Raw genomic sequence first — 22,223 nt, forward strand, 5'->3', positions numbered from 1 at the left:
AATACTCTCATAATGTTTAGCTATTTAAAAAAAATATTTTCCTTTTGTCATTACCAAAGGGATTATTTGCAACGCATTGTGGATCACTATGGTTAGGAAGCACTCATCTAAAGACCACCTGGCATCCTTTTATTATTTTGTTTACAATAATATTAGTGGAGCTTAGGTTTGCTAGCACAGACTTTCATTGTAAGCCTATATGATTGTATCTACACAAAGAATGACCTTGTAATTACTCTTCCAGCAGCACTCTATGCTATACTTTGACAAGACATGTATTACAGAGAGAAGATTAGCATGCCAATGCACACAGATGGCATGAAAATTTATGAATTGTTCCATATTACTTTCAATGCTAAGTTTATTTTAACTTTTACTCAGGACATATTGTATTTTATAACTGATATAAAGTGCAAGAGTGATATGGCAACGTATATTATCTGTGTGTGTACACAAATGCACAAATACATATGTAACAAACTGCTTTTATAAGGAATATTAGCATGATTTTATAAATACCTTAATATAAAATTATTTCATTCCAACACTTGCAGTGAATAAAAGAAATGAAATTCTCATGTTTTCTTTTAAAAAGATTAACCTTTTAAAGATTAACCATAGAAGATCACTTGGGAAGGAGGAATGGAATCACTCTAATAGTAAGAATGTAATGTATTCTAATAGGTTGGTTGGTTTGCTATGTACAGTCATAGTGAAAAGACAAACACAAATGTAAAACAACCACATCTTTTAATAGAAAGCAATAAACATGCAAATAGCAGGTATAGAAATTTATTTGAACCAATGTTTTTACTATTAGGTAAGTTATTTTAACATTGATCCAAGCTCCCATATTTGCAAGTTAAGGGAAAATATTGCACTTTGCATTGTCTAGCACTCCTCATACATGGCAAAATATTTTAAAAACATTTTGCTTTTTTAACTTGCACACTCTCACAAGTCATGCACACACATTCAAAAATCAGAATGTTAGATTACCCAAAGCAAAACCTTAAAATTGCACTAAAGCTTTGTAAGGAAAAATATAATTCACGAGTTATACAAATTTCATGACATTTTGTTGTTTCCAGAAAATAGCCAATTACTCTTCATCTTCATTTTCATTTTCTTGGCCAGACCCTTCAGACCTGTCACCTTCCAGCCGGTCTATGAGATATAAAAGCCATATTTTAAAGACAAATGTATTCTTACAGTCATTTTTAAATGGAATATAACATACATTGGTTCTATAAATATTTCAATAAATATCAGAAAGAAAATGCAAGAATAAAAATATGCAAAGCTTTCTTAATTTAAAGTAGTGCCTTAATAAAATCTACTACCCAAATATAAAATTCTGTTCAATGGTTGAGTCCTATTGGCAAAAGGCAGCTTGCATGTAAAGTGGCCTTTATGCTTACATTTATAAATATCCAAGAAGAGGAGGATGTAATAAAAGAAATTAAGAAAGTATGTCTCATAAGAAAGCATGTCTGGAGCGATCTTACCTGCTCGTATGTGATTCAAAGATGCCAACATCCTTAACATAAAAGAAGCTGGAACAGTAATTGTGTTTCTAGTTTCTTCCAGCATTAATTCATTTCGAGTTATAACCTACCAAAGAGTTGAATGGCAATTAAATAAGAATTTAATAGAGGGTTGTTTTCTTGGCCAATTTTAATACACAACAATGACTTTATCTCAGTAATGGCTCATATTTAGCAAACAAATCTAGCCAATTTGAATTTTGTATGATGTACAACCACTGAAATGAATTGTTAATTGCTAAAGTTTTATGTATACTTTAATGATGTCTCAAATCATGTTGCATAAACTTTATAATCCACTTCCATATTATCCTAAGGTTAACTTATGATATTTTTAGGGTAATGCAGCTATGAAAACAGTACTACTTTCTAAATTATAGATATTAGAGATACAACAGGTTAATTTGCTCAAATATAAATAACTTAATTTGAAAAAGAGTTATCACTTTTATCATAGGTTTGATATTAGAGCAAAAGAACATCTTACCTCATCAGCAAGTTTCCGATTAAAAATCTTGGATTCTTCTAGTGGTGACCAGATTTTTATATCATAATCAATACCCGATGAAGCTAAAACTAAACAATTGTTAGAAATATATTAGAAAACACTGTAAAGCTCTGTAAATATAAATAGCATTTGATAGTACTCTGCTACATCATTAGCTATCAATAGTCCTTGACTTACAACCATTCCTTTAGTGACTGTTTGAAGTTACAATCGCACTGAAAAAGTGACTTATGAGTGTTTTTCCCTGTGGTCATGTGATCAAAATTCAGATGCTTGGCAACTGGCATGTATTTACGATGGCTGCAGTATCCCAGAATGATATGATCACTTTTTGCGACTTCTGCCAAGCAAAATCAATGGGAAAGCCAGATTCATTTAACAATCATGTTTCTAACTTAACTGCTGTGATTCATTTAACAACTGTGACAAGAAAGGTCGTAAAATGGGCAAAATTTACTTAACTGTCTTGTTTAGAAATGGAAATTTTGGGCTCAGTTGTGCTCATAAGTCTACCTGCATTTTAGAATTTTTTTTAAAAAAAATATTCATTAAGCTAGATAAGCGATCCCTATCCTGCAATATCCTTCAAGATATGGAAAGGAATATTATCAAAAAACAAAGAACAGGAACATATCTCACATTAACAAATATGCAAATACCTTGATACAAAAGCATTTTTTTAAAATCTCAGGAATAACTAAGTAAATGCAGTCAACAGCAGAGAAAATTTACCAGGCAAATGTGCATGTCTTCCGGAACTGGCTCTCCGACTTAATAACAAGTTTATTTAATTTAATTAAACATTAATTTAAAAAAAATATTTGATTTATTTGCTTTTTTAACAATTAAATTGTTTCAATAGAATTATTAATTTCTATACAGCCCAATAGTCCCCTGTATTCTGATACTAACAGAATTGCAATTATATTTTAGACATATTATATTATTATATTATATTATATTATATTATATTATATTATATTATATTATATTATATTATATTATATTATATTATATTATATTATATTATATTATAATTATATTATATTATATTATATTATATTATAATTATATTATATTATATTATATTATATTATTATATATAAAGTAAGAAAATGTTGAAGAAAAACATTGGAAACAACTCATGGCTGAATGATGAAGGTTAACTTAAGGAAAAGTTTAAGTCAAAATATCCTAAATGGTTACACTAGTTGCTATTCTTTTAAAAATATTTCTACATTCTCCTTTCAAATAAAACTGTGGGGATAGCATGTTAGCTATGATTGAGCATTGTAATATAGGAAGGGTAATAACTAATCGGTTTAACCATTTAGGATATTTTGAATAATAGAATTAAACTTTAGCCCTAAATTAGCCTTCATCAGAAGGATTCTGTGTTATTCAATATAGAATAAGACCTATATCTTCTCAGAGGCACATGCCTTCCAGGTAGCTGTGACACAGTCCTAACTTGTAACTATAGTCACAATGGATGTCACATCTAGGAGAAGGATTGGTAATTTTGCTCATATATTTAATTTTATTATTTTTAAGTGTTTGGTTTATTTTTGTATGCTTTGTTGAAGCCAAGTATACTGCTTTACTATTCCAGGGAGAAGTTTTTTATCCAACTTTAGAATTCTTCAAGGGGTATCCTTTATATTTATAACATTGCTTTACTATTTTGTAAAGTCTCTGGTTGACTTTTCAGTTACTCCAATGAAGACTGTGTGATTTCCACTTTTAAACCACGGAACACGTTTATATTCATGATGGAAAATTAAAATATGAAAAATATTTAAATCATTGGTTTTCCACTCCAACTGAATATCAGTTCTGTTTTCTTTTGAAATAGGGTCCTGATGGACTGTAGCACAAGAAAGGATTTGCAATTCATGGAATAGAGGCAAGGTGAATTTTCCCTATACCAGTTAAGAGAAGTAAAGACAAAAACAGATGATATTCACAGGCTGCTATTTGACAGCACAAAATACAACTACAGGTAGTACTCGACTTACAACCACAACTGAGCCCAACATTTCTGTTGCTAAATGAGACATTTGTTAAGTGAGGTTTGCTCCATTTTATGACCTTTCTTGTCACAGTTGTTAAGTGAATCACAGCAGTTATTTTAGTAACATGGTTGTTAAGTGAATCTTGCTTCCCCATTGACTTTGCTTGTCAGAAGGTCACAAAAGGTGATCTCATGACCCTAGGACACTGGAACCATCATAAATATGAGTCAACTGACAAGTGTCTGAATCGTGTCACACGTCACTTTTTTCAGTGTCTTTGAAACTTCAAACAGTCACTAAACAAACTGTTGTAAGTCGAAGTCTACTTGTAATGTTCATGCTTCAAATGTCAGGATGCAAGAAGATGAACTGGGGGTTTGGATTACCTTGCAATGCACATTTCATCATTTTTGCACCAGCCAACTTTATAAGGGACATACAAGATACAGTGGAATTGTCTATTACGGATGGAGGCAGTCTTACTTGGATCAAATGGATGTGGCTGCAGACAGTTCACTACATGATTATCTGCTTCCAGCAGCATCAGGTGCTCAGCAGTATGTCGATCCCAGATGAAGATGTGTCCACAATCTGAACCACTCATTACAAAGTTAGAACCCCAGAAATTGGCTTCTTTTATCTACAGGTAAATTAATACAATTGAGGCACTTTATTTTATGTTTAAGAAGCATCATTGAGAAACCTGAACATGAAATCATTCAATCTGTTTTCTAAATCAGAGACAAGCTGGGCCTGAACAGAGGCTTGTTAATTCTTATTAGCAGAAGAGAAAGCTCTCACATTTAATGTTTAGATAATTACAATTTATTATGACCAAAGTTGGAAAAATTTATAGAGACAAAGTTATTTTTGTTCAAGTAGCTTGGATTATGCTTTGAAAATAAATATAATATTAAAAAGCAAAAACAAATAATTTATAAGATAGATAGTATAGCAATATTTAACAGAAATGAGGTACCATTGTCCGTGAGTTCCGATGACCTTTATAAACCATTTTTATTAAAGGGCGTCTAATATTTAGTGTTTCTAATTCTTCCATTTCCTTTCTTTCTTTTCTTCGTCTGAAAAGTTCCTGGATGCGAGCAACAGCAGATCGTCTGTAGATTATGAACAGAAAGACTGGTATTATCAGAAAGTTACATAACAGCCTCATTTTATGGACAGAAAGACTGGTATTTTCAGTTACAGAGTAACTGGTACCCTGCCTTCCCACTGACATAGAAAAAGAACATTCTGCAGCATCTAGAAATAGACAAGAAGACAGTAAATCATTAAGCAAGCAAATCCTATGGTCAGTTGTAAGTAAATTTTGAAACAGAATAGCCATGTTAAATATGAGCATCTGATAGATGAACCCTAGAAAACTCTGTAAATCCTTAAGGAAAGAAATAACTAAAGCATGGCCCAGTATTGAGGTAAGGGAAGAATGGCTGTATGTGAGAATGCTTCACCAGTAGTCCCCATATAGGAAAGTAAGGCAATAGAAAGGGGGGGCATTGAATATATATGCCTGAAAAACAATGTTGTCTTGTAATATGGAAAATGAATACTTAGGATAGTTGTTCTTAAACTGGGGATAATTACCAAATTAGGTGGCATAATTTGGGCACATTGTGAAGATAGTGGAACAATTTTTAATTGCTTGATGTGATTTGAAGATTCAGTTTGGGGTTGCTGAGTAGCTTTTGTAAAACCAGAGTACACAAACTTTGGGGGTGGTAGTGTAATGACATTATTTGATATTGTTTGGAAGTAGCTGAGTTGAATGATTAAAGGATTTTTTTTGGGGGGGATGAACTAGAAAGGGGCTCACCATACGGAAGGAAGTTAATAGACTAAGATAAGACCCTGCCTCCTGCCTGTGAACATCTTGCTCTTTCTTTGCCATCTTTGTTAATTCTTAAGTCAATTTTAGTCTTAATATTGTTTTAATGTTTTGTCTTGTTGCTTTTATTGGTTATAAACTGCCTAAAGTCACCTCTACACAAGATGAGTGGCATGATAGGCAGACAGACAGGGCAGTATGGGCTAATGGAATGTACCTTTTTGCAGTTTCTGGAGAACCCCAAATATTACACCAGTGAAACTGAGCAACAAATTGCAAAACAATCACAATGTTATTTCTTCCTGAATCTCCCCTCAGCCCCAGCCAGTAATAATTAAATGCAGATTTGGCTATTAAAAATATTTGCCCAGTACATTTGTCTCATGTTATTTGTATTCTGTTCAAACTTGACATGTTTTCTTTAACTTCTTCCTCATTTAATCCAATTTCAAACATACACATGTATTTCATTCTAATCACATAAAATTATCAGATATTCTAAATGTTTGTCAGTAAAACATATTTTAAATTAAAGATTCAACATGTGGAAGCAAAATATTTGTTTTCAAGATCTCATTCTCTGGTACTCTGAAGATTTCGTTTTTGTTTGTTTTTAAACTTATTTTAAAAGATACCTTCATCACCTATTAATGTGGTTTTAAGCTATCGAGCCTGAATGTATGTATGTATATGTCAAGGGCCCTGCAAAACATGTTAATATATAGTTTAGGATAAGGATGAAAAAGAAGTGGAAGAGTTCCTTCATTTCCTCTTCACCCATTCCTGAGGAAAAATGTCCAAGCAACTTTAAGAAGATAAAACCCAGTCAAGATGATTCAGATTCTGACCTGAGGATGTGGATGTTGCATCAAGCCAGAGCCACCTAGTTCCCCAAAATAATGACGCCTATGAATAAAGGACTAGACAGAGACAAAATAGATGAACTCTCCCAAATATGGATAAAGAGTGAAGCAATGGTGACTTTTCCAAAGCCAACTTTTTTAATCAGAGCTACACACCGTAGACTCAGCTATTCCTGAACAGAAGTTGAGGGAATCTGGAGCACAATCTCGTTAACCTGAATGCATCAAGCTGTACCATACCTGCTATCAGGAATCTCTGACCTGTTTGCCCGGATGATGTTACAGTTCTTATCCTCTCTGTACTTTTGTCAGATGGCAGGAATTAACTAGCTATGGATACAGGCTTAAACCTTTTGTGGACTATGCTATGTATTTAGTATGCATAAAGTCAAGAAGGTCAAGACAATAGGCAACTATATACTTCCAAACCTTCTTTAGCATAATCAGATACCCTATGATCAGAAGCAAATTATACAGATTTTCCAGCTTTTAGCATGTGGCTAGGAACCAAAGACATATATGCTTACATTTTCTATATAACTTTAAATCCCCCAGAAGTTTAAAAAGCAGTTTGGGCATTAAATTATGAACAGTCTTAAATTGAAAATTTTACATAATACATAACTACTAAGCTAATTTTTGAATTTTCAGAAGTTTGAAGGTAGAGATATTTTCTAAGAATAAACTTAATAATGTTAAATGCTAAATCTCAATGTATACTCATTTGGTTCCCAACTCACATTTTACAGTTATTCTTAAATTTGTCTACTATTACAGTTGGAAAACAACATTAAACAGTTGATGATCAATCAAAAAAAATTAATTCAAACTCATATTAGCAGTGGTTCATGCAAAATATGCTACGTGCTTAAAAAGGGAAAAAGAAAGGCTGGATTTGATTTTCCCTATGTTTTTATACAATCATTTCCAATAAATGATATTAATAAAGTTATTAAAACTGTACACATTTTCTTCTTAATATTCCGGGGCACAACATGCAGCTAAATCATTGCTTCGTAACATCCTTTATATGTAGTTTAGTAGATTTAAAACAGGTAATATAACCACTAACATAGTTAGATACTGCACCAATCATTTTTTTAAAAATTGAATTGCTTATAGAATGGGAATTTTGAATTACCTCATTATTCTATCACCTACTGCTGTTCCTCTGTTATATCTAGCAAAAGGAATAACAGCTAAAGTCATTCAAGAAAAAATGTTATATGAATTATTTTTAAAGAAAAAAAACTGCATTCTCAGGCCAAGTTAACCATTTGATTTCAATGTTCATAATATTCTAAGTATTAATAACTGATTTATTTTTACTGGGCCCAGAAGCAACACATTTTCCTGTAAAATCACCATTAATTCTTCAGTACCTATGTTGTTTTCAAATACATGGTTTGTGTTCAAAATAAAAAGTGAAAGAAAACATTTTTGTTTTGCATTTAGTAGTGACAATTAACAGAGAATCACTGTAGAAAAACCGTGTTACTATTACAGCAATCTAGGTCCTGAGATGACTTCATTCTAAATCTTTTAGCAGTGTGCTTAAATCCTATTGCTCTTGAAGAATTCAGTCATTAGGCTGGATATGGAGATCTGATCAGATTATGGATGTGTCTTACAAATCCAACAGAAAAAAGAACTGGAATTGTAATCATAAATTAAAGAGCTAAATATTGTGGTATCAAACTGCAGCAAATCATTAATAACTACCGTATATTTCAGAGTATGACGCACCAAGGTTTTGAAGAGGCAATTTTTTTAAAAAGTAAGTAGGTAGGTAGGTAGAGGGAGAGAGAGAAATACAGTAGGTAGGTAGGGAGAGAGAGAGAGAGAAATATGGTAGGTAGGTAGGAAGAGAAAGAGTAGGTAGGTAGAGGGATAAAGAGAGAGAAATACAGTAGGTACATAGGGAGAGAGGGTAGGTAGGTAGAGGGAGAGAGAAAAATACAGTAGGTAAGTAGGGAGAGAGATAGTAGGTAGATAGGTAGATGGAGGGAGGGAGAGAGAAATGCAGTAGGTAGGTAGGGAGAGAGAGAGTAGGTAGGTAAGTATGTAGATTGAGGGAGAGAGAGAGAGAGAAATACAGTAGGTAGGTAGGGGGAGAGAGTAGGTAGGTAGGTAGGTAGATGTTTCCAGGTGTATTTATCCATGTGCTGGAGAAGGAAATTGCTGACAACCTAAGATTTGTTTCTGCAGGCACAGCACTTGATAAATGTAATTCTCAATAATCACTCTAATTAAAAAGCTTTCCAAAAGAGAGAAAAAAAGTTTTTGCATTCTGCAACCCCCCCCCCAAAAATGCCCTGTTTTTCGCGAAAACGGGCCCGATTTTTTTCAAATGAAAGGCATGAATAGCCTTGGGGGGCTTGCAGAGTGCTTCTGCGGGGTGGGGGGAGAGCAAAACAACCGCCCATTTTTTGCAAAAACAGGCATATTTTTTGTCAAAAAAATTGCATGCATAGCCTTATGAAACCTTATAGAGTTCTGCTGGGGGTTGGGGCAAAAAAGGCCCATTTTTTGCTCATTTCTACCCTCCCCAGCCCCCAGGAGCTCTCTGACAGCCTCTATAAGGCTATGCACGGCCATTTTGGTGAAGGGGCGGTGCTTCGGGAGGCAAATAAATTGCTGTATTCAATGTATAAGATGCACCCAGATTTACAGGCTCTTTTTTGAGGAAAAAAGGTGCATCTTATACTCCGAAAAATTCAGTAATGAGTAATTTTATCCCTATAATGGATATCAGTCTACAGACAAAAAAAGTGCAGATTTGGGATGAGGAAATTGGGAAGATTCAGTAGTTGAGTTCCCTGATGATAAAAAATAAAAATTGCCTTTTCTACTATGTACCTTTCCCCGGCTATCTCCATTACAGTTTTACTTATCTTGATGCAGAAAGTTGTATTGTGGCCACCTTTTGATGCTCTAAAAAGGAACATGGGGCCGGCCAATTGAGATCTAGATTGAATGAATAGATCTGAATGACTGAACCAAAAAGCTATGACAAAACCAAATATTGCTTTTAAAAATCAATACTGGGTTTCTCAATTCTTCTGAAACATGCACATGTATATGAATAACATACAACTTAAATTTATAGCAATTTTTAGTGGACAATATATTAAGATTCTAAAACAGAATTTATTAATGCAGTGGGACTTTTCAAAACAAAATTTAAAAATAACATTAAATGATGTAGTATCAATTTTTATATCTGTAATAATAAAATGCTACGTTGCAAAGAAACATTTTATTTCTATTGTATATCGCGATATAAGCGTGATTGTATTTAGTGTTAGTATGCAGGTGTCCAAGGGGGTGGGGATATGAAAATAAATGATTCACAGCATTTTGCAAACTACCACTTTCATGTACTGTGCAACTATGAAAGGAAGGCGCTTGCATCATGAAATTATATCCTGATAGGAATAAAAATCTATGTTTTAATTACTCTAAAATTTGGCATTCATTATTATTTGAGGCTGCAATTGTAAATATGCTTTAATTGAAATCGAGTATGCCCTCACAGCTATCAGAATGCAAACTTTTCTGTATTTTTATAGGGCCCATATAACATATAAACCAAAATGCTGAAAAGTGATAGCATGGTTTTCCAATACACCAAGTTAGGGAAAATTGCAATATATTAGAGTACGCACTGAGCAGGCTTAAATTAACGTGGTTAAAAAAGAATGCATTCTTCTTCTCATCAAATGTACACAAAACAAATCTGGCTTCACCAACATCACATAACCCCATCTAGTGGTCTTTTAAACATCCCAAAAATGTTTAGTACAACCTCTGAATTAAAACTGTTATTCCATTCTGAATGAATTTAAACAATATTTAAAAATAATTTTCTTATTTAGTAAATTATAGACACTCTAAATGTTGGTCTGTGACCATAATAAAATGACCGAGTTATAGATAAAGTATCTTTTCTTCTAATCGTAATGAATAATAGAACCTATCTGTTCCAAATCCCCTTGTTTTAGATTTTTTTAAAAAATAAATCAGAAAGAAAATGAAATTCCCGAAAGACATGAAGAAGAACTAGGAGCATTTGCTGTTAGAAATTTTAAAAGTCAACTTGATTGTTTGTAAGAAAATGGCAACGTATTTTATATTTAGAAAAAAAAATGGAACTAAAGCTCTCTCACAATGTATGTGTACATCTACAATGGGTAAGAATATATGTATGCATGTTCGCCAGTCTACTCTCTACTAGTCAAAGAAGGTTTGAACAAAAGAAGAAAGTTTAACAGATATTCTTTTTTGGTCAAGCTTCAAGTCACACCATTTGAGGTGTAACAGCCAGTGTGGTGCAGATGTTAAGGACATTAAAAACACCACAGAAACACAGATTCAAATCTGTAGTCAGCTATGTAAGTTCCCTGAATAATTCTGGACCATTCTCTCTCAGCCAAACCATGAAAGTCAGCTGGATGACTTTGTTCCAGTCACTCTGTATCAGCTGAACCCACCTCAGAGGCTTGATGAGAGGAAAAGAGGGAGGAAGGGACACCACCTACAGGGCCTTAAGCTGCTATGTGAAAGGCAGGATATAAATCAGACAAATAAAATGTGTGTAAATGCTACTGCAAAAACCTCACTGGACTCTATGTACTTCTAATACAGATGTGCCCTTTCTCAAGACAATTATCTACATACCGGATCTCCCCAGACATTAAATGATGCCGTTAGGAAACACTGAGAGAACTCCACCCTTGGTGCATCTATGCACCATACTATACAGTAAGTTACTGAATAAATTTAATCTAGAACATACTATATTCAGTAACGTCACTGAAGTCAAGTGCAAATACATACAGAAAGCCAGAACTGTAGCTATAGCAAGAGTAAATGGTGAAATGAAGAAATGATCTGTCAATGCAAATTGCCAGCAGGAGAATGTTGAGATCTGAATAAATATTCTGCAAAGTTTTTGAAGACAGAAAACAAATACAATACTAACCTATGACCAACACCTCCACGATACCGTGCACCAGGTATGAGAACAGGGTCATCGTCGCTATCATCAGTTTCATGGAAAACAGAACTTCTTGTTGATGATTCTTCATGAGTGGCAAGTCCTGAGGAATCTGGTTGAGAATGAGGTTCATTATTGGTATTATTTGGGATGGTAGAAGAATCTGTACTTTGTTGACTCAAGCTTTCTGGCTGTTCCATGGTTTTGCCTGATAAATCTTCCCCTGGGGTCTGGGAGAGTAAATCAAGATCAGGAACATTTCCTTGTTCCATAGTACTTTCAGGCTGGTCAGATATTTCATTCTCTGGTAGAATAAATAATATTTGGTTAATCAAACACTTTTGAATATACTTAAGAGGAAAGAACAACAGGAATTACATGAACTATATGAAGTTGATACAATCTATTAAGAGGTATAATAGTTGTAAATGGTGAAAAAGCATTTAATTTTGTTTTAGCTGTTGCTCTATTTGGGTACAACATTTCCCGCAACTATTTTACTCAAAGCAGTTCTTTGAGAGTAGTTAGATAATGCACTATTAGCAGAGAGTTACAATAATATATTATCGTAGGTAATTGGCAGTTCAACACAACTAATTCCAAATATTGTAAATATTTATAGGACAAGAGCATAAAACAAACCTAATATTATTAACTACTGATACCTGATAATACCAAATAAAATAAAATTCCTGTTACCTTTAACATACAGTATATATCTGTAATTATTTTACATACCTGAATGTGGTGTATCAGCATTTTCATTTGTTGACATTAGCTCTTCAGTATTTGTACTTTCTTCAGGTGATTCTTCAGGAATTTCTAAACAAGACAATTTTAAAAAATGGATGAATTCTGCAGATAGATAGAAACCATTTCTAATATTTGCTACTCTTTACTATAAATGATATTTAGAATGATTTCAAAGTCTACTATATTTTACATCACAAGAGGCAAGATGGTGCTTTCCAGATGTTTTAAAAAACATTTTCTAATCCTGTTAAGTGTTTGATACTGATCCTGTTAGTATTTCATATGACAAGTAAAAGTTACAGCTAAAATATGCTTTATAAAAATGTGGAGTTACAAACAGGCACAAATTTCTTTATCATCCAAAATTAAAGAAAATCTGATTCCTATTCTTATTTTTGCTGCAGATTCCAAATATCTGTAATGATTTAGTTTTATAAACCTTACTGTATTTATGTTCTGCTCAAATTATTATTTAAACAATTATTAAAATCTATTTAAAGTTGTAGCAAGTTTGTTATATGTGATTCCAGGGATAGAATTTTACAGCACTTACGTACAATTATAATTTCTGAAAATTCTTGATTATTTAATGCATATAACTCCAGCTCTCTGAACAGTTTTTGCTCAGCTCATATAGTAAAGTAGTCCTCACGTTATGATGAAAATTGGAATTGGGATTGCTGTTGCTAAGTGATATGGTTATAAAGTGCAATCCCAACAGTACCAGTTGTCATCATAATCCCAGGACACACGAGTAGTTAAGTGAGAGAGCCAGAAGTCCCAGTAAGGGAATATGGGAGACAGTGTAGGTGCTGTATGGGATCTAGGGAGGAAATTTTAGGGACCAGTCAAATGTCCATCTTTTTTTAACTTTGAATAATCATTCAAATGGCCTTAACCAAGAACTACTGATATTCGTAATTCCACAATACTGTTAAAATTATACTCTCTCAGCTTTTAACAGTTATTTATGTAAGTAGATATAATGAGAAAAGAATACTATACACAATGTTAATTAATGTCTGCTTTCTATGTAAAAGTAAGCTGCTTGGGATTTAAACTGTACATTTTTGCTTGTCCTCTGCATCCAAAATGAAACAAAAATATTATTTGGCCTGTCTAAACAAATATTTTGGAGTTCTATGAGAACAGATCAGCAATGTTATAATGATACAACATGGTGCTTTTTATAGCATAAATTACGATATATCTTACTTGATTCTTCACTCTCTGGTGTTGGTACTTCTGAACCTGGAGTTCTTAGAGGTTCTTCCTGACCTTCTATTTTGCTCTGACTTCCACTTCCTCTAGAACTTGAAGCTGTACTACTCCTAGCAACAAATGCATACAACAACATATTGCATTATTTTAGACATTTTTCCCATTCTTCAAAAGTTTGTAAAATATAGAGAAAAAGATCAACTCTATAGATTAATAGAGCTACACTTTAAAATCATCAGAAATAAAGCAATATAAAATTCAAACATTAGGAATCAAAACTCACAATTAAAATGTCTATGGAAATCAGAAGAGTAACAAAATTACATTAGAATAACAATGTGTGCATTTTCAGATGGAAGAGAAACAATTTGACAGAAAGTATTTCTATTAAGAAATCCCCTCAGTTGTTTGCACTTACATCTTTAAGAGTGTGAACTATAGTACCAGAGTCATATGGCTGTGCTGAGCGATTCCATCCTATTTTGGACTTACCTGAATAGGAGAGCAGGAATGACAAAAATGTAAACAAGCATCCACATCAATTGATATTAAAAATAAAAAGAAATCCAAGCCTCTTCTTCTAAGAGAGCAATGTTTTATGCAGCATGAAGGACACCACAGAAATAAAGATTAAACCAGTGGCATTTGTAACAAGCTGCAACAATGTCAAAATGATAACACATGCATCATGACATTGTTGTCAAAAACAACATGGTTTGGTACTTGCATCACAAGTACATAAGTTGCATCATGACATCATGTCATTATCTTCACCTTATTTCTCTGTGAAAACCCATAATATAAATCATATCTTCGCTGTATTCCAGGAAGTGGTAAATATGTAAGATAGTTGGCTGTTTCTGAGCAGATAAGAACGATGGTTTAGAATTGATAACTAATCAGATTTTAAGCTCTTTGCATTCTCTTATAGGAGTGCCCTTTTAGAAATTTCTTAACTTAAGCCCTCACAGCATCTGTTGATAACTGACACTTAATTGCATTCTCTGAAGTCTTGCTCCTTGTCCAGGTTATGTTGCAATGTTCTAGTCAACAAGAGGACACTGATACCTGCCTGGAAAAAAAGCCTCAAACAGCTTCTGAGAAAATGGAGGGGCAGTAGCAGGTATTTTCAGCCTTTCCTCGGGGGCAGGTGGAGGGGTGCCCTATTTCTGCTATAGAAAAATAAAGATGCTTTGTAATAAGTCCAATGTATCATTTGGATACTATAGAGCTAACCCTATGGATACTATAGACCCTAACCCTATGGAATTGTCTGAGATCATGATTATTGCCAGAAACATACATATTTTGCCCCAAATCATTTTGTATAGAAAATACCTGTCAGGGGTTTATCATAAACACAACCTAGGTATGCAGAAATAACCACTTAAGGAATCGTTGTTACAGGCAGGTAATCTACTATTTCCTAACTGGATTTCTCATATCGATAACTTTATAGTTTAGGACATGGTGATATACAGGATAGCCTATTCTGAATAGAATCAATCTGTCTAGTAGGATTATGAACAGGGTTGTTCTAGAGTGTCACTTTTAGCCCTTCTTGATGATAAACCTCCTCCTCTGAAATAGCTTGTACCCTGGAATAGTTCACCTCATTCCTACTAGTGTTCCAGAAGATTGTTTAATATGTATGTATTCTGAATGGACTTTACCATTGAGAGAATGGATGGAATATAGTCTCAGTAAGTAATGCTATGTTTACTCAAGGGACATAAGGAAATCAGATGTCCAATTATTCATTTTATTTATTTGTATGCTGCCCTTATAATTTTACAAATAACTCAGATGGTGGACATATTGAACACACTTCCTCTTCTTTTCCCCACAACTCTTTGAGGTGGGTTGGGCTGAGAGAGAGTGACTGGCCCAAAGTCACCAAGCTGACTTTCATGGCTAAGGGAGAACTTGAATAATTAGTATATGTATAACATAGGTATGTTGTAAAAATTAAAGTTTCAGTTCAAAATATAACCCACATTTGCATTAAGTACTTACCATTCATCAGTGAAATCTAATTTAATTGTACTTGTAGTTGTTCCTTCTGTGCTATAATGTAAACTTAAAACAGGTTCACTTGCTCCTGGCCGTGGACTTGCTTTTTCATCATCTAAAAAGGAAATGTTACAAATGCAAACAGATTGATGGATGGATGGATGGATGGATTGATTGATAAAAATGATATGGCTGCCCAACTCCCTCACAGTGATACCAGTTGGCTTTCAAAGATAAAACCCCAGTATAAAAACCAATAAATTCCCACATAATTGTGCTATTTAGCTTGTGCTAGCCTTAGTCTTTTAAAGATATGTAATATTAATGTGCAATGTGTAATATGTAATAATAAATTTGTAATTCTGTCCTGCTTGCAAAGGCAATAAGCCAAGGAGGCACAAAATTAAAATTTAGAAACAAATAAATAATTTTTACACTAATAAATGCTGGAGCAATTTTATATTTTAAAAAACAATGTTTATTATATACGTTGTATTAACATTTCCAGATTAAATATACTTTATCATTTTAATTTGGCAGCTGAATATATTCTCAGGACTAATAACTTTCATTTTTATTGTAACTTAATACAAAACTTTAGGAGTCAGCAGGATAAGAGACTAAAAACATTAGTTCTCTTCTGTTTATATATGACTTGCCCAATTTGTTTTGAGGAATAATAATAAAAACGCAATTTCTTATTACAAAGAACTAAGTAAAATACAATTATAACTTATGAATTTAGATATTTAAAAATAAGCTTAATGTTGAATTATATGTATATATGCAACCACCCATAACAGTGCATCAATCTGAATGCCACTAAATTTGTATGAACAAGGAGCCAAGTTGGGTCACATTATCCTGGTCTATGTGATTACTAAGAGACAATACCAATTTGTGGGCACATCATCATAATTGAGCCCAGAAACTTGTAACAGTTCACTGTTTTTATTTTACAAAATTCAACTTGTATAACAAAAGTCATGGAAGAAACCTTTATATACCGTATATATAAAATTCAAGGCAGTGGGCATAACTCATATTCCTGCCTTCTTTCTCCACAAAAATCCTTTGAGGTGGCTTTTCTGTGACACAGTAACTGGTCAAAAGCCACCTAACTGGTTTTCATGCCTAAAAGAGGCTTGGAACTTTCAGTCTTCTGGTCTGTAGGCCAGCTCTTAACCATTATATCATACAAACATATACAATGTATCAGAACTATATATCAGGAATTAAATACCTGAATTTAAAACAGTCTCTCAAAAGTTATTTGTAACGCCATCCAATGATATATCTAATTAGACAGATGATTTAATATTTACCTTTGATAATTCTGAAGCTAGATTTTGTTACCTTAAAATAATTGCATGTCTACATGTTATTTTGACTTAACAGGAAGAAACAAGAACTTTTAATATTATACATTTTTAAATATATTTTCATCAACTCATATATAAATCTTAAAGTGTGGCAGCAATAATAGTATTCCATGATATGCCATCATTTTAAAGGAAATTATTGGGCCTGAATAGTGCTTAGGAATACTTAGATGCATTCTTCTAAAAGACTGGCTAAGGCACTAAAAACAGGCTGCAATATCTTTTTTTTTCTTTATAAATTTACTTATGTCATGACTAGAGGAATAAAATTGCCCTGCTACTAAACAAGATACCTAAGAAAATGAAGGCAATACTGTAGAAAGAATTATGACAGTTAAATCATAATATTTGTTAAAAAGATAAAGCTGAAATCTTAAATATACTTTAAAGTAGGAATGTATAAAATTCTTACAGATTGACACATTTTGCACAAGCCCACTTACAAAAAAGTGCTATAAAATGTAGTATTCTAACTTGACATATAGTACTTAAGTATGACTTAAGAGTCATACTTTATACCTATGTCCATTTACTGTATCAAAGCCTATGGATGTTCAGTGAACCGTAGAACTGAATTCACATATTCTGCTAATAGTGTGTAGTACCTTCAGACTGCCTATCTAAAAGCCTGCACCAGTAGGCCTGACTCAAGAAATCCTTTCAAAGAAGTGAAGTTTGTCAAGGGGTCCATCCATATACTCGAGCCCTAAAAGGCCTCATTTTTATGTGCAGATCAGTCACTCTATGTTGTTGTGTCACTCAGTGAAAAGGGAACTACTTTGAAATATTTTGAGGGAAGAGCTCCATTGGAACCTTGTTCTTAAAAAAAAAAATCTGGTGTAAGATACTAAAAAGCTTATTACCTTATATTGTGTTAAGCCATGAAAAAGATTTTCTGTTTGTTCTAATATCAATGGTTATATAAGCAACATGGAATTTCTCAAGTTCAATTCAAACAAGGATTATGGTTCATAAACTTATATATATTTATATTTATTTATAAGGTTTCTATTTAAAAAATCCAAAACACGAAGAGCAAAACTATCAAACCTATCTTTACCATGCACTGGTTTTTAATACATCAGACAATTTTTAGTAATTTGTGAGTTAAATGAAAATGCCACCTAACAGAAGGACGAGTTTATAGTTTTGAACAGTTGTTTTTACTTCTTCAAATGGAAAATTCTTATAATTCAGTTGTTATTTATGTGAAATTGAGTTGTGCGTCCCAATAAAAGAAAACAAAGCCAAAAATGTATAAACCCTTCATTGTTATAAATCACAATGGGAAAAAAACCTAGGGGAATTTCCCTAATATGAAGCCTTACCATAAATAGCCTCAGATCAGATACCCAAACAACAATCTTAGAAAATCATACATAATTCCTGGTTGATTTCAAAAGCTACCGTTGCAGTTTTAGCAGAAATGAAGTGAGATAGTTTTTCTTGAGCTCCCATTCCAGGAAATACTTAACAAAGTTTAACTAAGCCTAGTTAAACGCTGGCACTGGGGTTAATGAATTCTTTCAATTCCTCAGGTTGGAATAGAAGGGCCTTAACAATACAACTGATTATGCTCAAACAGTGTGTTTTTGTTTAAATTATATTTTATCCAAACATGACATATCCTTAACTAAAAAGTGTTATAGAGGTAAAGAACAATACAGCCAAGTATTAGTCAGTTAACTGTGTGATGATAAATACTAACAAATGCAACAGGCAAGCAGCAACTGCATACACTATTTTGTTCCTGAGGGAAAGCGTCTTGAGCAAACAACAGCAGCACAAACTACGTAACTACATTAGCTGCTTAATAAACCTTGACAAATGACAACCTGTAGGCTGAGGGTCCTGTGAGGATCCCTTAGGGGAAGACTGATCAGAGCTGGCGGACTGCTGTGCTGAACCCTCCGCTAGCTCTCGCTGTCTCTGCTGTTCAGCCTTCTTAAGCCTCAGCCGCTGCAGGCCCCTACGGAGTATAGCTAACTCAGGTGCCATTAATTCTGACAGGAAAAAGGGTGTAAAAAAGAAACAGGCATAGAACGTAAGATAAAAAGAATATGACTAAAGAGCAAGGTAATAGATATTATGTAGAGAATACAAGCATCAAATTTCATTTTTAAAAGCAGACTATTAAAATCAGCACAGAGGCAAAATGTGCTTTACTTGGTTTATTATTTTTTTCTTAAGTATGAAAATTATGCTCATTATCCATGTTTCCTAGCTCGACTTCCTCAACTGCTAAGTCAGTTAAGTTCTATAAAATAAAAAAACATATAACCATGAAGACGCAAAAAAAAATATGCATGATAATTTCCTGTACAACTTCCACGCATATGACTGTTTCTACTCTAACGATGTTCATTGGGAATTAAGAGATCAATTAGTATGTGGGCAAAATTGAAGCCTAAATATCCAAGTTGCCATCAAAATTTTAGGTTGTAAATTACAATATAAAATGTAGCTATGCAGCCCTATTTAATGTGACTGTGATAAAGCACACTACTGTAAAAGTTGTGTAATGCTAAAATGAGGGAGAGGATGTTTTTGTTTCTGGGGTTTTTTTTTTTTTTTTTTGGTTTTTTTTTTGCTTTTTTGTTTTGCTTACAAGTCAGTTTTTAAGTTTGGGGTTTGGTCCTTCTGTCAATAAAGAACAAAACTGAAATATGAAGTATGCATACTCTAACATATAATTGTTTGTCATAATTTTTGTTTTTATGATGAAAGTAATTAGATTAGGCAACTGTTATGCTGAATGTAATAAATTACTTCTCTATTCCAGTCAACCACAACATATTAAAAGGTTTCCCAATACTCGGCAGTAATCACCCTGGAGGAATAGGGCAATTAGAAGGTTTTAGTGTTCAATTTGCAGAAAGGAAACCATTGCTGTTTGATATATTATAATGTTCTCATGTTCTAGTACATGAATAAGTGAGAAACTAAAAACCACTAAAACAATAGATCTTATGTAAAGAATTAACATTATGTAATTCAGAGCATAATAATGCATTGCTTTATTTTCAGACCACTATTATTTTGCTGTATTGATTTCATGACACTTTTTGGAAATATGGATTAAAAATAAGAGCAGAAAAAAAAGAATTAAACATTTCACATCACTTGAACTAATAAAACAATGACAATTACTGCAACAAATTATTCTCCTCTAGGCAATACCTTTTCTTAGTAACCATCCAATTTAAATAATATTTAAAGCATTACCATTTGAAGGAGTATTAATTACCTTACATCAGATTTATTCAAATACATTAACTGATTTGTTTTCTGACTATATATCACTTAAAAATAGTTTGGCTATAACAGCCACAACACAGTGAGCTAATTGCTAAAATGTATATAGAAGATTCCAGTTATATGGCACTATCAAACCATCTCAAAAAGATAATAAAGATTGGATGGTGGAGTCAATATTTGAATGGGAGATAACTGAGAAATTTCAGTCCTATACTAGACTTGGGGAGGTGGGGATGGGAAGTCACTTTGTTGCCAGGAAAACAAATTGAATATCTACTAAAGTTGAATTGAGATGTCCTCAAAGGAAACTTCATTTTTTTATTTGGAAGATATTCTTTTTTGTGAGATGTCTTCTAATGCCTTGGCTTGGAAAGGAACACATGCTAGAATTTTATTGTGACAGGATTGAACAATATAACAATATAAATACATGAAATAATTTCAAAATAAATTGCATTCTAATTGTTACATTTTTATTGTTTATTTGTTAAATTATATGGCTACTCATCTCACAAGAAGTGATTCTGGATGGCTTACAGCAAAAAGTATAAAAACATGTCAAACATGGTCATATTTTACAAATGCACACACAAGAGATTTGATCGGCAATAGTCACCTCAAGATATCACTGATGCCCTGAGACCCCCTAGGCCTGATGACAAAGCCAGGTATATGTAGTTCACCTCACAGTGCCAACAGAATTAGTTAAGAAGCTAAACTTCCAGTACAGAAACAATCAGGTTAACTTAGACAAATAAAGGTCTATAGAATAGCAGTAGCTGTTTTCTCACTTATTTCACTCTATGCAAATAACACATTTAGAAAACTAATATTCATCCAGAGGAATTCTATTGATGAGAAAGCACATATTAAGTTCCATTTGTAAACCTATAGAGCAATGTTTGAGAAAAATCTACAATTGATAAATATGTTTACCTCTAAATCCATTTGAAAGAATATAGCAACAGTTTTATAGTGATATTCAATATTAAATAAAAGCCATATTTTGCTTTCTAAGAATTAATACAGCATACTATACCAGTTTTGAAACTGAAGGAACAGCTGCTTTAAAAGTATATGTGGGGCATTATTTGGGAATTACCAGTTCAAACAAAAGTAATCCAAAATTCCATTGAGTTGATATAAGCCCATAAGTATGTCTTTAAGTGTTTTTCAAGTTATCCTAATAGCACTTTAGAGGAGCATTTTCCAAAATGATAAGAAAACAGATTCTTCAATAAACCTAGTTGGCACTAGGTTTATTATTATAGTTGATTAGGCCTGTTATGGTTTCAGTCCCCAGCAAATTTAACCCTAAATTTGATGCTTAAATCTAAGCCCGCTTAGAGAGTAAGCGCTTAGCTGTGAAACATTGTGAAGCGGTATCTAAGTCTAAGTTCTACTTCTGTTAATTGCTAAAAATGAAATTTCTTTACTTTTGGTATAATGGCGAGCACGTGGATTGATTCCTAAGCATAAGCCATAAGAGGATGAGGCTCATTTGAAACAGCGGAAATATTAAAGCAGTTTTTATGGGATGAATTAATCTTTACACAGTCTTTTAATGTAATCCAGCTCAATAATCTTTACCGAAAACTGCTTCATATTTAATGCAGAAATCATATTTGCTATGAATATAATACCATTTATTGATGCTACATGTAAAGCGTAAAATGGATTTTATATCTTTTAAATATTTTTATTTTCATTCCTGGAAGCAAGGAATTGCAGGACTTAATACATGAAGCCAAAGCTAACAGATATTATTCCAACCCAGTACATAATAACTTCAAAACATATTTGCACTCTGTGCTATGC

The 22,223-nt window shown here is 33.0% G+C and overlaps 1 protein-coding gene across 5 annotated transcripts in view; it reads right to left on the minus strand.

The window, feature by feature from the left end:
* Positions 1-733: 733 nt before the first annotated feature.
* Positions 734-22,223, minus strand: part of DCAF6 (DDB1 and CUL4 associated factor 6) — a 45,751-nt gene continuing 24,261 nt past the window's right edge. For 2 of the 5 annotated variants that reach the window (XM_014063836.2, XM_014063834.2), the window contains exons 11-21: positions 18,983-19,150; positions 15,769-15,880; positions 13,747-13,862; positions 12,517-12,600; positions 11,764-12,082; positions 7,921-7,959; positions 5,050-5,188; positions 4,554-4,710; positions 2,035-2,123; positions 1,509-1,614; positions 734-1,167 (exon numbers count right to left, since the gene is read on the minus strand). In XM_014063836.2, coding sequence (XP_013919311.2) covers positions 1,103-1,167; positions 1,509-1,614; positions 2,035-2,123; positions 4,554-4,710; positions 5,050-5,188; positions 7,921-7,959; positions 11,764-12,082; positions 12,517-12,600; positions 13,747-13,862; positions 15,769-15,880; positions 18,983-19,150 — 1,394 coding nt within the window. In that variant the 3' untranslated portion in view covers positions 734-1,102. The remainder of the gene's footprint in view (positions 1,168-1,508; positions 1,615-2,034; positions 2,124-4,553; positions 4,711-5,049; positions 5,189-7,920; positions 7,960-11,763; positions 12,083-12,516; positions 12,601-13,746; positions 13,863-15,768; positions 15,881-18,982; positions 19,151-22,223) is intronic. The other 3 variants (XM_087721473.1, XM_014063837.2, XM_014063835.2) reach the window with 3 other exon arrangements.

Source organism: Thamnophis sirtalis, unplaced genomic scaffold (assembly GCF_051295495.1).
Source record: "Thamnophis sirtalis isolate CommonGarterSnake01/CBP01778 unplaced genomic scaffold, rThaSir2_p1.2 scaffold_8, whole genome shotgun sequence".
Classification (NCBI taxonomy): Eukaryota; Metazoa; Chordata; class Lepidosauria; order Squamata; family Natricidae; genus Thamnophis; species Thamnophis sirtalis.